General features: G+C 27.0%; 1 protein-coding gene across 7 annotated transcripts in view; it reads right to left on the reverse strand.

The window, feature by feature from the left end:
• The window catches only part of LOC107448983 (FAT atypical cadherin kugelei), a 653,420-nt gene that overhangs the window by 33,289 nt on the left and 606,508 nt on the right, over nt 1–13,623 (reverse strand). For all 7 annotated transcript variants that reach the window (XM_071187808.2, XM_043040631.3, XM_043040626.3 and 4 more), the window contains 6 exons: nt 8,780–9,129; nt 8,130–8,403; nt 5,444–5,749; nt 5,116–5,324; nt 3,848–3,995; nt 65–1,125 (listed from right to left, as the gene is read on the reverse strand). In XM_071187808.2, the coding sequence (XP_071043909.2) occupies nt 65–1,125; nt 3,848–3,995; nt 5,116–5,324; nt 5,444–5,749; nt 8,130–8,403; nt 8,780–9,129 (2,348 nt within the window). The remainder of the gene's footprint in view (nt 1–64; nt 1,126–3,847; nt 3,996–5,115; nt 5,325–5,443; nt 5,750–8,129; nt 8,404–8,779; nt 9,130–13,623) is intronic.

Consider the following 13,623-nt stretch of genomic DNA (forward strand, 5'->3'; position numbering starts at 1 on the left):
CTTTTACAATCTTTATGTCACACTAACATTCATAGAAAATTATAATTTCTGCTTGGTAACTTACTTTCATACAAATAGGAGGATTGTCATTTGTGTCCAATACATCAATCGCAACTTTGGTTTTTGAAACAAATAAACCATCAGTAACAAGAACTTCAAGAAGATAAGATGCAATATTTTCTCGATCTAAAAGTTTATTAATAAAAATTTCTCCATTCTCACGAACGTGGAACTGTCCTTGTTGGTTACCTTTAGTAATGTAAAAATCATTTTTACTTGGCTCAAAATCAGCATCTCTAATTTCTAGGGTTACTATTACAGTTCCAGGTACTGCATGTTCATAAATAGCAGCATCATAGTGTTGCCTTTCAAATTCTGGAGGATTATCATTGTAATCTTGTATTCGGAGCATGACTGTAGTTGAGGATGTTAGTTGTGGATGACCTTTATCTTTTGCAGTAACACTAAAGTTATACCATGATACTGTTTCATAGTCAAGGGAGGTTAATGTAGTGATCCAGCCTGTAGATGAGTCTAAACGAAAAACATTGGCAGTGTTACCAACATCTGACCCAAAGGAGTACACAACTTCACTATTAGTCCCAGAATCAGCATCTTTGGCAACCACTTTCAAAATACTAGTACCTTTTGCAATATTTTCAGCTATATTTAAAACATAAGGGTTAGATTCAAATGTAGGTCGATTATCATTTTCATCCATCACATTTATAGTTATATCACAAAAAGCAATCAAGGGAGGACTAAGACTAGTTTCAGCTTTCACTACAAGTTTATAAGTAGCAGTAGATTCTCTGTCTAAAGCAGAATTTAGAACTATTTTACCACTTTCTGAAATACTAAAAACAGACTGGTGAAGCTCAATTAGAGAATCTATTGGAGCAGGGACAAATCCATAATGTATGGGTTCAGCACTGCTTGCATTGAGAGTCGAAACAATGGTACCGATTGGTGACTTTTCAGACATAAAAAATTCATATTTTTGCTGTTCAAATTTTGGTAAGACAACATTACTCGAAACTATGATAACATTGACTGGAACTTCATTTTCTTGTGGAGGCACACCTCTGTCACGAGCTCGAATAAAAAACTGAAACGCTTGATTAACTGAAAAAAGAAACAAAAGCTGTTATAAGCAATTAAAGGTACAGATACATATACTTAAAAATAATGTAATCATAAGTAGAACGAAGAGTAGGCTATACTTTCCTCTGGTACAAGCAGGAAGCAGCTTTTTAAAATACTTAAAAGGAAAAAAAAACAACAAAAATATAACTGCACTGCTTTTTCTTTTCACGTCTTAGATTTTAAATATCTAATCTTAAATACAATTGCTAATCTCTCTGCTTATTTACTTTGCAATAAGAGATACATTAAAATTTATTTAGTTAAATAACAAGGTAATTAAGTAATATATTTTAATCATTAAATAAATTAACTTTATCATTTATCTCAGTGATTCTTAAACCTTTAACAATGGCAGCTCTTCTCTTTAATCTCACTTGTTCAAGTTAATTAACATCAACCTTTTATGAAAAAATTTTGTGAAGTTCTTACACAAATGAGAGATCAGTGAAGTTGTTTTTATCTTGTTTTATTTTGATGTTTTCATCTTTTAATGGTTTCCAACACAACTGTTAATCTAAAAAAAGGAAGAATAATCCAACTGCATAAAGAATTACCAAGCTATTTGTAGGTATTAATTCAATCTTATTTAGAAGAAATGAGTAAAAAGTATTTCAATATCCTTTGAAGAATATAAAAATGGTGCTTCAAATCATCAGGGGAAGTTGAAGTTTGGTTAGACAACCTTATTTAAAATTCAAATTTTTAAGATAGTGAACTCATATAAAAACGTGAGAAAATTGTCATAGAGTAAGAAAATAACTGCCAAAAAATATTAGTTAAAATAAACCTTGAATGTACTACACAAATTGAAGTGTGTTTGATGAAAAATTATAAACAAATCTTTCTTTAAGTAAAATTCAACATACCAAACATGAATATATATATACAATGAAAACTTAAATGTTTTGGAGAGAAAGGTTAATAACAAATATTTCGAAGACCGCAAGATCTGCATGGTCTGGAGTACTCAAGATCAATGTGAAGAATTACAGAATTTATCTCATTAGGGCATATATTGTTGAATAATTTTTTTATAGAATTAATTACTTCTTATATCTCATTTAAGGTTTAAATTAAATAAAATTTTGATCATTAAGGAGTAAAAAATATAAATTAATTTCTTAGCTGGATAAAAAAAATATGACATGACACTTTATAACAAAACAGATTGAAAACTAAAATTTTTACAAAATTTGACACTCTATTTGTCATCTTTAGATCACTTTATACTTGTTTAACTAATTATTATTCACCCTTTTTTAAAAAAATCCATTTTTTCTTTCTACTTGTCAAATTCTTTTCGAAATTTACATTAATTTTAAAGTCCCCGGGGTTCTACCTTGAGATCCAAAAAAGGCTTGTTTGTTTTATTTTCTGTGTTGCTTTTGTCTGTACAAAAATGTTTTAATATATAGTCGTCCCCACTTAATTGCTTTTTGGATAATCAAAATACCCACTTATACGAATAAAATTTAATGGAACCAAATAATTTTATTTAAAACTAATGTTAAATTTCCTTGTTTAAATGGATATTTGTTGTTTCCAGTCTTTGCTTAATTGCATAAAAAAGAGGTACTGAAATGAAATAATCTGTTTATTTTTTAAAATTTTTCACCAGCCAGAATGAAATTTTCAGTTAAGAATATAATAGGTGGTCACTTCAATAGGGACTTTTTGTTCATTTGTTGCTCTGAACAGGAGTATAGTTAAAGAATTAATCAAATCTTGCTGGCAGTTACACATTGGAGTGAATGAAAGAGATTTTACTCCTCTTTATTTACTTCACTCACACATAATTTAGAATGTAAAAAGGTACAGAATTATTTGTTTCAAAGTGAAAACTTATTGTCCCCTCTTGATGTACTATTAGGTTTGATAAGAAAAAGTTTCAAAAACCTAAAACACAAATGCACAGTGTGTCTTTCTCTAAAGTAGAATAATGCTTACTCCAATAAATACAAGATGCTCATGAAAAGGAGTGATTTGAAATAATTGAAAGAGAAAAGAAGTTTTGGAAGAAATAAATTTCAAAAATCCCAAACTGAGATAGCAAATTAAGTTGGAATTTCTCAATTTAGAAATAGAAAAGAAAAAAAACTTAAATTATTCTAAAGGAATACGCAAGTCATAAAAGTTTTAGTAAAAAAAGAGAGGGAAAATCAAATTTTGATAAATTGAGAAATTAAACATATACTTCAAATACAGATTTTTTTTAAAGGAACAAAATAATAATATACATAGTACCTGTATTATTTTCTTCATTAGCATAGATTTATTTTTAAAAAAACTTTAAATGACATTCATATTTTATAATACTAACACAGACAGTTTAAATTATAATTGTTTTTTCATCATAAAATTGAGTTTATTTATAAAACAAAGCACTATATTAAATACAGTTAAAAAGTTAAATTTCTTAAAAATTAAGCATTTAAAATTGAATAACCTGCTTCATTGAATAGTGCTTGCTGGAACAAATGGTATTTCTTTAAGTGGTGTTGACTGTATATGTATAGATTAAAAAAAAAGAAAGCAAAAAATGAATAATGGATGCTACTCGAATAAGGAATAAGCTTTTCTTTAATGTAAAAATGCAGATTTATAATGCAACAATCATTTCAAAATATGATTGATATTAGAATAATTCAGAATTATAGAATAAATTCTAATAAAAAAAGATAGAAACAATAAAAAATCATACCAAGCTGAGAAACACTTTTTTTCAAGTAAACTTCTCCTAAATCTTTGGACACACCAAACAAGTCAGTAATAGTTGAGGCATTGTTTGAGTAGATACTATATTCAATTGATGAAGCATGCATATCCTCGTCATCATCAATAGCATGCACCTAATTCAAATGATTGCATTTAATTTAATACAGATTTCTCATAAAAGAGGAACATACAAAAATTCTAATTCCTTTTTAAAATGTTTCATTGACAATGTAGAAAGTATACCTCTAAATGTATTCGTTAACCTTCTCCTTTCTCAGTATTGTGGCGAATGCGTAAAATAGACATTATCGCTAAACTGACCAATTGTTAAAAATAAAGTAACCCTAAAGAGCAGAACAACAGAACAGTGTGGCAGTGTAAGTTGATAAAATATAGATTTGTTTTCCTTTAAGAATGTGTTATTTGTGCGAAAAGCAAAATATTCAGAACTTTACTCATTTAAATCTATTAAGGCAATTTAATTTGGATAGTAAAAAAGCATCTACATAACATGGTGTTTTCTCATTACATATTAATTTCTCACTGAATAACACAAACTGTAAAATTTGGAATATTTAAGAAATAAAAATAGCCTATATTAAATGATTTGAGTAATAGCTAAATTTGATATCCAAGAAAACTTTTTAAATGTATAAATATCACAGTACAGCTTTAATGCTTTGTTTGTTAATAATTTGAATTTTGCAATTAGTTATTGTTAATAGTTTAAACACTATTGGTGTTTAAATTAGTGTTTGTGACAAACAATCTAGTCTTTTTAGACTATAGTTGATCTCTTTGTCAAATGCAACGTAAAAAAAAAGAATTAAATTTCAGTCAGATTTTTAAAAGTAAACTAAAATAGTGATATCATAGTTTTATAAGTAATGCCATTAAGTTTATCCAAAGAAAGAGAAAAATGTAGTACAGATTAATACTATTTAGTTGATTCATAAATATCATTTTTACTGAAAGTCGCTAGAAGAAAGCTGAATTAAAAACATAAGATGTCTTCATATGTGAGAAAGATGCTTCTTGTTTATTTGATTTATATGGTCAAAGGCAAAGAGCTACAATACAAAAAACTAAACAATTGCATCTATGATAATTTTACCGTTTAATTAAAAATAAGATTTATTAATAGATTTATTGACAGAAGTTATGAATGACTCAGTCTAATAAATGTATCGTTTGCCATTATAAATTAAATTATTTATATTAGTAATTTATATCTAATATCAGAATAATACAAACCTGTAGAACTGTAGTTCCAATAGTTGTGTTTTCATATACATAAGCTCTATATTCAGCAACAGCAAATAGAGGGGCATTATCATTGTCATTTGTAACAGAAATGCGTACAGTAGAGTATCCAGGCCTTCCTCCACCATCAAATGCTGCTATAGGTACTTCATACAATTTATGTCGTTCTCTATCAAAACTTATTCTGGCATAAAGTACCCCTAAAATATATACAGTTTACATCGATTTTTTAAATATTTTAGCATGTTTAATAAGCACTTAGTATAAATAAAAATGGACAGTAACTACTATTGGTTTAAAATTTATTTTTTGCACTTACCAGTTTCAGGATCGATCATAAATATTTTATTATAAACTTGACTTTCGATGCTATAAGTTATTTTCCCATATTCACCACGATCAGTGTCTGCAGCCTTCACTGTAGTAATAGGAGCACCTGGTGGTAAATTCTCTTTAACAGCAACTTCATAAACAGTACGAGTAAAAATTGGGGAATTATTGTTTTCACTCAATATGTTGACTTTAACTTTAGCATAGCCAGAATACACTCCATCAGTAACAGAAACATTCAAGAGATACATAGACTGGTTATTAAATTGATGTAGATTTGAAAGAGTAATAATACCTATAAATAAAAAGGAGCCATATTAAAAAAAACACATATAGCAAGTAAAACAAAGATTTTTTAACTTTCATAATATCTGTTTAATGACATTAAGATAACAAACAGTGTGATGGACTTTTATCTAAACAAAATTTGTTTATTAATCAAATGAATTTTTTGAAGTTATTCACGACTGCTTGAATGTTTTAAAACTAATTCTTTTGAAAAATTAATTATTTCTTATGTGCAAAAACATTGAGAAAACAGAGATACAAACTTAAAAAATTATTTACAAAACTAAGAGCACAACAACTTTATCTGTTAAATCAAACTAGATTTTAAGTCCAAATACTCAATAATTGCATCACTGATAGTTGAATATTAAAACAGAGGGTGGATTTAAAATCTGGTTATACTTTTAGACAGAGGTTACAAATGCATACTTGGAAATATTGTACACTTTACAAATTTTTCTTCATTTATAATACTGTAGAAATCAAGGGGTAAGAGTATATTATGATTATCCTCAATCTGTGCTACCTTTTGCTTTAAACGAATATATAAGCATAATTGGATTACTTTGAACGACTCAACCTTATTAGCAGTTAAATAAAAAAAAGGTAGGAGAATTTAATTTTTCCAACACTTGAAAAAAAAAACTATTTTAAACTCAGAAAAGATAGAACATAAATGGTACATGTTATTGCATTATATGACAGAAAATTAAATAATATAATACAAAATTGATTCTTTAAAACAAAAGATATCTGATTTGTAGAGTCTTTTTAATGTCTTAGGTATAAATTAGGGGAGAACAACTTTTTTGAAAGAAAGGCCATTTGCACAGAAGGTTGACCAATGAAGGGCTGCATACCCATTTATTTAGACATGTTAATAGCAATCATGAAAAAATTTATTAAATCCTTTTTATCAATTAACTTAGTTGCATAAAATCGAACAAAAAAAAACATTATTGAGAAATATAAATGCAAATTTAATACTTTAATTAAAGAAATTTAGAGGGTTTAAAATTGTTCAAACTAAAACAAAATCATTAAAGCACAAATAAGATTCAACATTTATTTGGGAAAATACTTCAACTCTAGAACATTATATTTAGTGAATTATACAAGATTTTATGAATGATAAGTATTAAATGTTTAAGCACTTTTTAAGATACAAAAATCAGAAACAAAATTAAAAACAGTAAACTGTTAAAAATTTCCGTATAGCAACATTTATTTGACTTTTGCTTGTTCTAACATTGTTGTATTAAAAATATCAGGTCTTGAACAACCGTGTGGAAATGCATGGTGCCAACTGCCAGAAATGAAATTTTTACAAATAAAGTACATCAAAATGTGATTCAGCGGATATCAATTAAAAATGTCCTAACTATATAAAGTTAAAAATATTGGAATTTCAACACTATGTGAAATAGCCAAAAAAGAAAAACAAGCAAAAGATCACTCTGATTTACTGTATGAATAATCAAAAATTGATAAAATAATTATTCAAATGTAAGATTCAAAACTCACCAGTGGTAAAAATATATTACTAAAAATATCAGAATTTTAAAATCCTTGTGAAAATCCATATCAATAGCAGCCAAAGAAAAAAAAAATGACTCAGTTGGAGTTACAATGAAATCAGCACAAATAAGAGGCTTCAAAAAGTGATTATAAAAGTGAATTTGAAATTTATGTCTTGTAATGATATTGTAAAGTAAAAAAATATTTACATTTTTAAAATCATGTGCAAATTTGTAGAAATAATTATCAAAAAAGAGCCCTAAGAACCTGCTAAATTTATGATAGAGTCAGCACAAATTGAGTGAGTCAAAAAGTGAGAATTTAAATGCAATATTAAATTTTTTTCTTAATTTTTAAAAAAGTTTTTTTTTAATAATAATTTTTTATTAAGATCAGGTGCTGCTGCAGGCTGAACATGAACAGCTTGCCTGCTGCATGTGCCCTAGCATGCAACTAAATTATGTGTGCCCCTAGCATACAACTAAGATATAGTAGGGAACCGATTATCCGGAACGATCGGGACCATCGCTATTCCGGATAACTGATTTTTCCGGTTTTCTGAATCGCTACAAAAAACCGTTTTTTTAATTGTTAAACCCAACTAAAAAAAAAAATTTGGAAATAATCTTAAAAAGAAGAAAAAACGATGAAGTAATACACTAATGATTATTTCCAAAACGATGGTAAGGTAAACATCTTTCAAAAAAGAAAGAAAAATCCTAAAATCTTCTGAGGAAAAAATTTTTTTTTTTCTTTCAAAAATGGCGGGAAAATTTATCAAATTTCGTTCCGGTTTTTTGGTTTTCTGATTTCCGGATAACGGGTTCTGTACTGCATATGTATTTTTTAACAATGACAGATTAACTTACCCGTTATTGAATTTATAGCAAATGCTTGCTGTTCATTACCACCAACTATCGAATATACCAGTTTGGACTGATCAGACTCATCAGGGTCTGAAGCAATTACTCTAGTCACAAATTGACCTCGTTGTGCACTTTCACTGATCATACAATCATAGTCATAATATTCAAATTTTGGTGGATTGTCATTCATGTCAATAACATCAATGTGGATAGTAGTAGTTGCACTTAGACCAGGTGAACCACTGTCTGTAGCCATGACAAGAAAATCATGAGAATCCTAAAAAGAATAAAGCAGAAATTATTTATGCTCCTCAAAATTTAGCTATGCTCTGCAAAAGTTATTTAAAAATTTTAAAACTTTTAAAAAGAAAAAGTATAAAAAAAACCCATTAGCAAAAACCATTATGTTGTTAATTATTTTGACTTTATGATGATTTAATTTTAGAATATAATAAGTAAGTTCATAAATTTTCTGACCATAAATTAGGTCAAAAATTTTAAAAACTTAAAATTATTTTTTGGGATTTAGAAAATATTATTAATTTTAATTAAAACAAACTACATTTTGAGTGAAATAAAGGTATCAGTGCAATGAAAATATTATTTCCCCAAATATAGTGAAATATAGTATTATAGCTATAGCTTGTAGGTACCTGTCTTTCTCTATCTAAAGACTGTTTGATGAAAACAATTCCTTCAGATGATTCAACATGAAAAAAAGTAGTGGCATTTCCAATAATGAAATATTGAACTCTTTGATTGTTTCCTGAATCACGATCTGTAGCATTTACACGAAGAATAGATGTACCAAAAGGAACTGCTTCAGAAACAGATGCTGAATAATGAGAATTTTCAAAAACAGGTGGATTATCATTTACATCTTCAATATTGATATGCACTAACACATCTGCATATGCTCCAGAAACAGAATCTGTAGCTCTAATAGTTAAATGGTAATACTGAGTGGTTTCAAAGTCTAATTCTTCTACCACATAGATGATGCCTAATATGAATGAAAGAAAAGAAAAATACAAACATTAAAAATACAATAGCTTCAACAATTTTACAGGAAGATAAACACTTTACTCAATTTACTTACACTTGACATACATCTGAATTGTACCATAATTTCCTATGTATAATACTCAGACTACCTGCTAAAGAAACTAACAGCTGATGATCTGTCACCCGGGCCATCAGACATAGCAAATTTTTTAATGAATTTCATCTGTTATAAAAGTGTGAGGGACCATTCACAGTGGATGGGAAAAATTCATATAAGCGAACTCGGAAATGCGAACGAGAATCTTATTAGTTAAATATATTTACCCGCAAAAAACTCATCAACCAGGTTCTTGTTCCCATTTCCAAACTCACATTCGTGATTTTTTCGCATCCATTTGTGAATGCCCCTTAAATGTGCTTGTGTGCCTGCTTAATTGTCTATCTACCGATTCCTATTGGCTCATATATAACATAGATTCGCTCACATATGTTGTAGATTCTATAGCCAATATAGCCAACAAATTGAAATGTTATAATAAATGAAAATTTTGTTCTTGAAGATTCATAGTTCAGAAAGTAGATACATCTAACTTTCTGTATCTAGGTAAGAAAAATAAGCTCACTGGTGATTACTTTGAAAAGTGTTTCAGATTGGTATTTTCCACAAACAATTTTTACTGGGTCAATTTTCCCATTTCATTTTACAAAGAGGCACTGTCAGTGTCACATATTGCAAAAAAAGAGAAATTGACTGACCACACTCAAAGGTACTATCAAAGAGAGTGAGTCATAAGTGGTTGATTTTTAGGTTGGAATGTAGATAATGAAGCAACGAAAAAAGATCAACTTTTGCCTTTGTCAACATTGTTATGCAAGCAAACTTTCTGTGCTATGATAACAATATAAGAAACAATGAATAGACTCAATTTCATAAGCAATAAACACTTTTAGTAGTCAACTACAAGTCTGGTATCAATTATTTGTATTTAAGTACAACTTATATATTTTACATTACTCAATTCTCTATTGATGTATTTTTATTTTTAGATTTTCATAAAACTTCATTCTACTATGATGTAAACTATGAATATTATCTTTTAATAGATGAGTAATAAAAATTAACCGGATGAGTAAAAAATATTTTCCACCTTAAATAATTTCCACCTAAACCATGAAGTGAATGCTTTATTCCAGCTTAAAAAATTTAAAACAAGATTAAAAATTTAATATTCTATTTGAAGTTAGGATGTTGATATTCTGGACACTTGATAAAAACAAAATCTATTAAATATTATTTCTTTATTTAGTGGCTTTTGTACCAAAAGAATAACAGATCAACAGTAATGGAGTGAATTAAAAACAAGTATCTTTGAATTAGTTGCATATTTCATTAACCTTCTGAATATTAGTTTCCTTTTTGATAATGAAAAACTGGTTTCACAAGAGAAATCTCATTAAAAAAGAAAAAAAGTTAGTGACTCCGAAAATTTAATACAATTTTGCCCAGAGTTGTGAGGTTTGGAGTGTAAATAGTTCTGCCAAAAATAGAGGGCCTTGATTTTTGTGAGATATTGAATTGTTTTGCAAGAAGTAGTGTTAAAATCCAAACATTTATAAAAATAATTATATAAAGTGTTATGCATATAGTACTTTAATCGTAACTTTAAGTGTCGAATAATCTCTGAATATATATATATATACTAGTAATAATATAAATTTACTCAAAAATAATTTAAATAAAAATTACTCAAAAATAGTTAAATAAAATTAAATAAAATTTAAATAAAGTTGTGTGTTATTTAAATTTTATTTAATTTTATTTAAATTTTATTTAATTTTATTTAACTATTTTTGAGTAATTTTTATTTAAATTATTTTTGAGTAAATTTATATTATTACTAGTTTATATGATTTGAATTTGGTTTTAGCTGCCTTGAGCGCTATTCCAATTTGAATTAATGTATTTAAGGTTGTTTTCATTTTTACCTTCTGTTTAATTAATTTCACTTAAGAATTTGAATTTACGTTTGGATATATATATATATATAAACTATTAATAAATATTTTAGTGCCTAAAACATTTATAAAAATTAGATTATTAGTAAGAAAAATACACAAAGTGTTTTTTACTTAAAAAGTTTCATTATTATAATTAAAACTTTTCTAAATATTTGACAGTTTATTTTGCTTCATTAGAAGAATAGAAAACAACAAAACAATTTTTAAAATTAGACAATTAAAAAATTTAAGGTAAAAAATTCATTATGAAACTTATTAAAACAAACAACAATTTCAAACAGCAGCATGCGACAGAGTGCAAAGATAAACGAAAAAGTGAGAAAGACATGTTAAGAAGTATTAATGTGAACATCATAGTCTAACATTCGCTTAATTCATTTTCCTATTAATAAATTGTGTTAAAATATAAGTACACCCTTTACAATATAATTTAAGAGTATAGATGAAGTGTGAAATGGAGAGGCATGTACAATAAAAATAAATAAATGATTGGACTGGATAAAATGACATATTAGCTTTATGAAACAAAATCCAAGTAGGGCATGCTTAAAAAAGGAATCGCCTTATTCTGCACAATAGAACATTAGTTACTTATTTCAAAACGTAGAATTGGGATAACCATTTAGGGCTAATATTTTCTATTTAATAAAAGAAGCTCAAGTCTATGAAAACAAATCATTTTGAAATAACAAGCAATAGTATAATTTTATGTAAAAATATTAAAAAGTATACAACATTTATTAACTACACATGTTATTAGAAATTCAGAGAGTTTTTAGAAATTTATAATTCAATTATTTCTAATATATAAACAGAAAATTTTATGAGTGGGACTTAATTGATTATGGCATGTACATATATCAAGTTATCCATTAAATTATATCCATTAATTATAGTTATAATAAATTATAATTACTCCTTATAACTATAATTTATATATTATTCATTATTATATTACAGTTATTCATTAATTATAGTTATCCATTAAATTATTTTTAAGTATAGCAAATGTTAATAATTCTTTGTATGCTAGTTTGAAATAAATGTTTCTTTCTCTTCCAGAATGCAGTATTAAATACAGAGTTATAAATAGTCTTTTATTGATGTTTTATAAAATATTATTTCATATTATTATAAATTAGTTTTCAAGTGTTATGCCAAACATATTTTCAAATTTTTATGCTTTTCCTGCAAATACTTTCAACCATCTAAAATTCATGCTTCTCACAAATAAAGTTCTTTAATTTAATTTAATTTTGAAGGTTATTTCCTTTATCATATTCTTAATAAGTATATCTTTTTAAAAAAAATATATTTTTAGAATCTTGATCTTTAAAATATAGAGGGCACCAATAATTAAAAAAATGCAAGCTCAATAGTTTGAACCCCTTAATGTTGTCTTTCCATTTAAAGTACACCAATTGTCGCCAGTATCTAGAGTAAATTGAACTAAACTCAAGAATCAATTGTCATATAAATTTTTTTTCCACATAATTATAGAACTTTTACATTAAAAAAAATTCAAGTAAAAATAAATAAATAATAATATGTTACACAATTTAATAATGGGTGAAAAATTCTGAAACTAACGATTTAAGTAATTAATATTATACAATAAAAAGTTGCATGTTTAAATTATTTTCTTTTAAAAACAATTTAAATGATCTACTATGAATTTTGGAACTATAATTTAAAATTATCAACTTAACTATGACACACAAAGGTACTAAAGCAAAGATGTAGTTGTTGAAAATTCTATAGTAAAATATCCAAACAATAGTTCTCAGCGAGACTATATGATTTGATTTACTAAAATACTGAAACATGACCACTTTCATCCTAAATGTAATTAATTTGAGCTTTTCTGTTTCAGTTATCTTTACCAGTATTTAGAACTCAACGGAAAAAAATAATTCATAAAACATTAGTTAGATGCATACACAAGTTATTACTTTTGCGCACATGAATTACTCATGCGCAAATGATTTGCCCTAATTGTATAAAATGAAAGCTAACAAATGATGCATCAGGAATTACTGCCCTCTATGAATGCTGGGACAAGATTCATGTAGAACACCCATGCAGGTTAACTGTGGTTCACAGAATTTAACTGCCAAATTGTATCTATGAATGACTTCTGTAGGAATGTTTAAAAATTGTTCTGACTGGAATGCAATGACTGCTGAAGGAATATGATTTAGTAATGGTCAATTGAAATTATAGCAAATTAAAGATAAAAAAGTTGATTAGATACATCATGAAAGTAAATTAACGCTAGCAATAGGTGGAGGTTGTTTAGAAATTTGTGTTCAGAGGTTCTCTCTCATGTAAATCCTACGAGAGATGTTTGGTTACATAAATACATAGTCATTCTTCAAAGGTTGTCATTGTTTAGAGGTGATAATTAAAGAAGGTTTGATAATATCTTTTTGCAAGAAATTATTTTCGGTAATTATTTGTAATTGGCATTTTC

The sequence above is a fragment of the Parasteatoda tepidariorum genome, chromosome 11, assembly GCF_982258835.1.
Source record: "Parasteatoda tepidariorum strain Cologne lab strain chromosome 11, Ptep-v5.0, whole genome shotgun sequence".
Taxonomy (NCBI): Eukaryota; Metazoa; Arthropoda; class Arachnida; order Araneae; family Theridiidae; genus Parasteatoda; species Parasteatoda tepidariorum.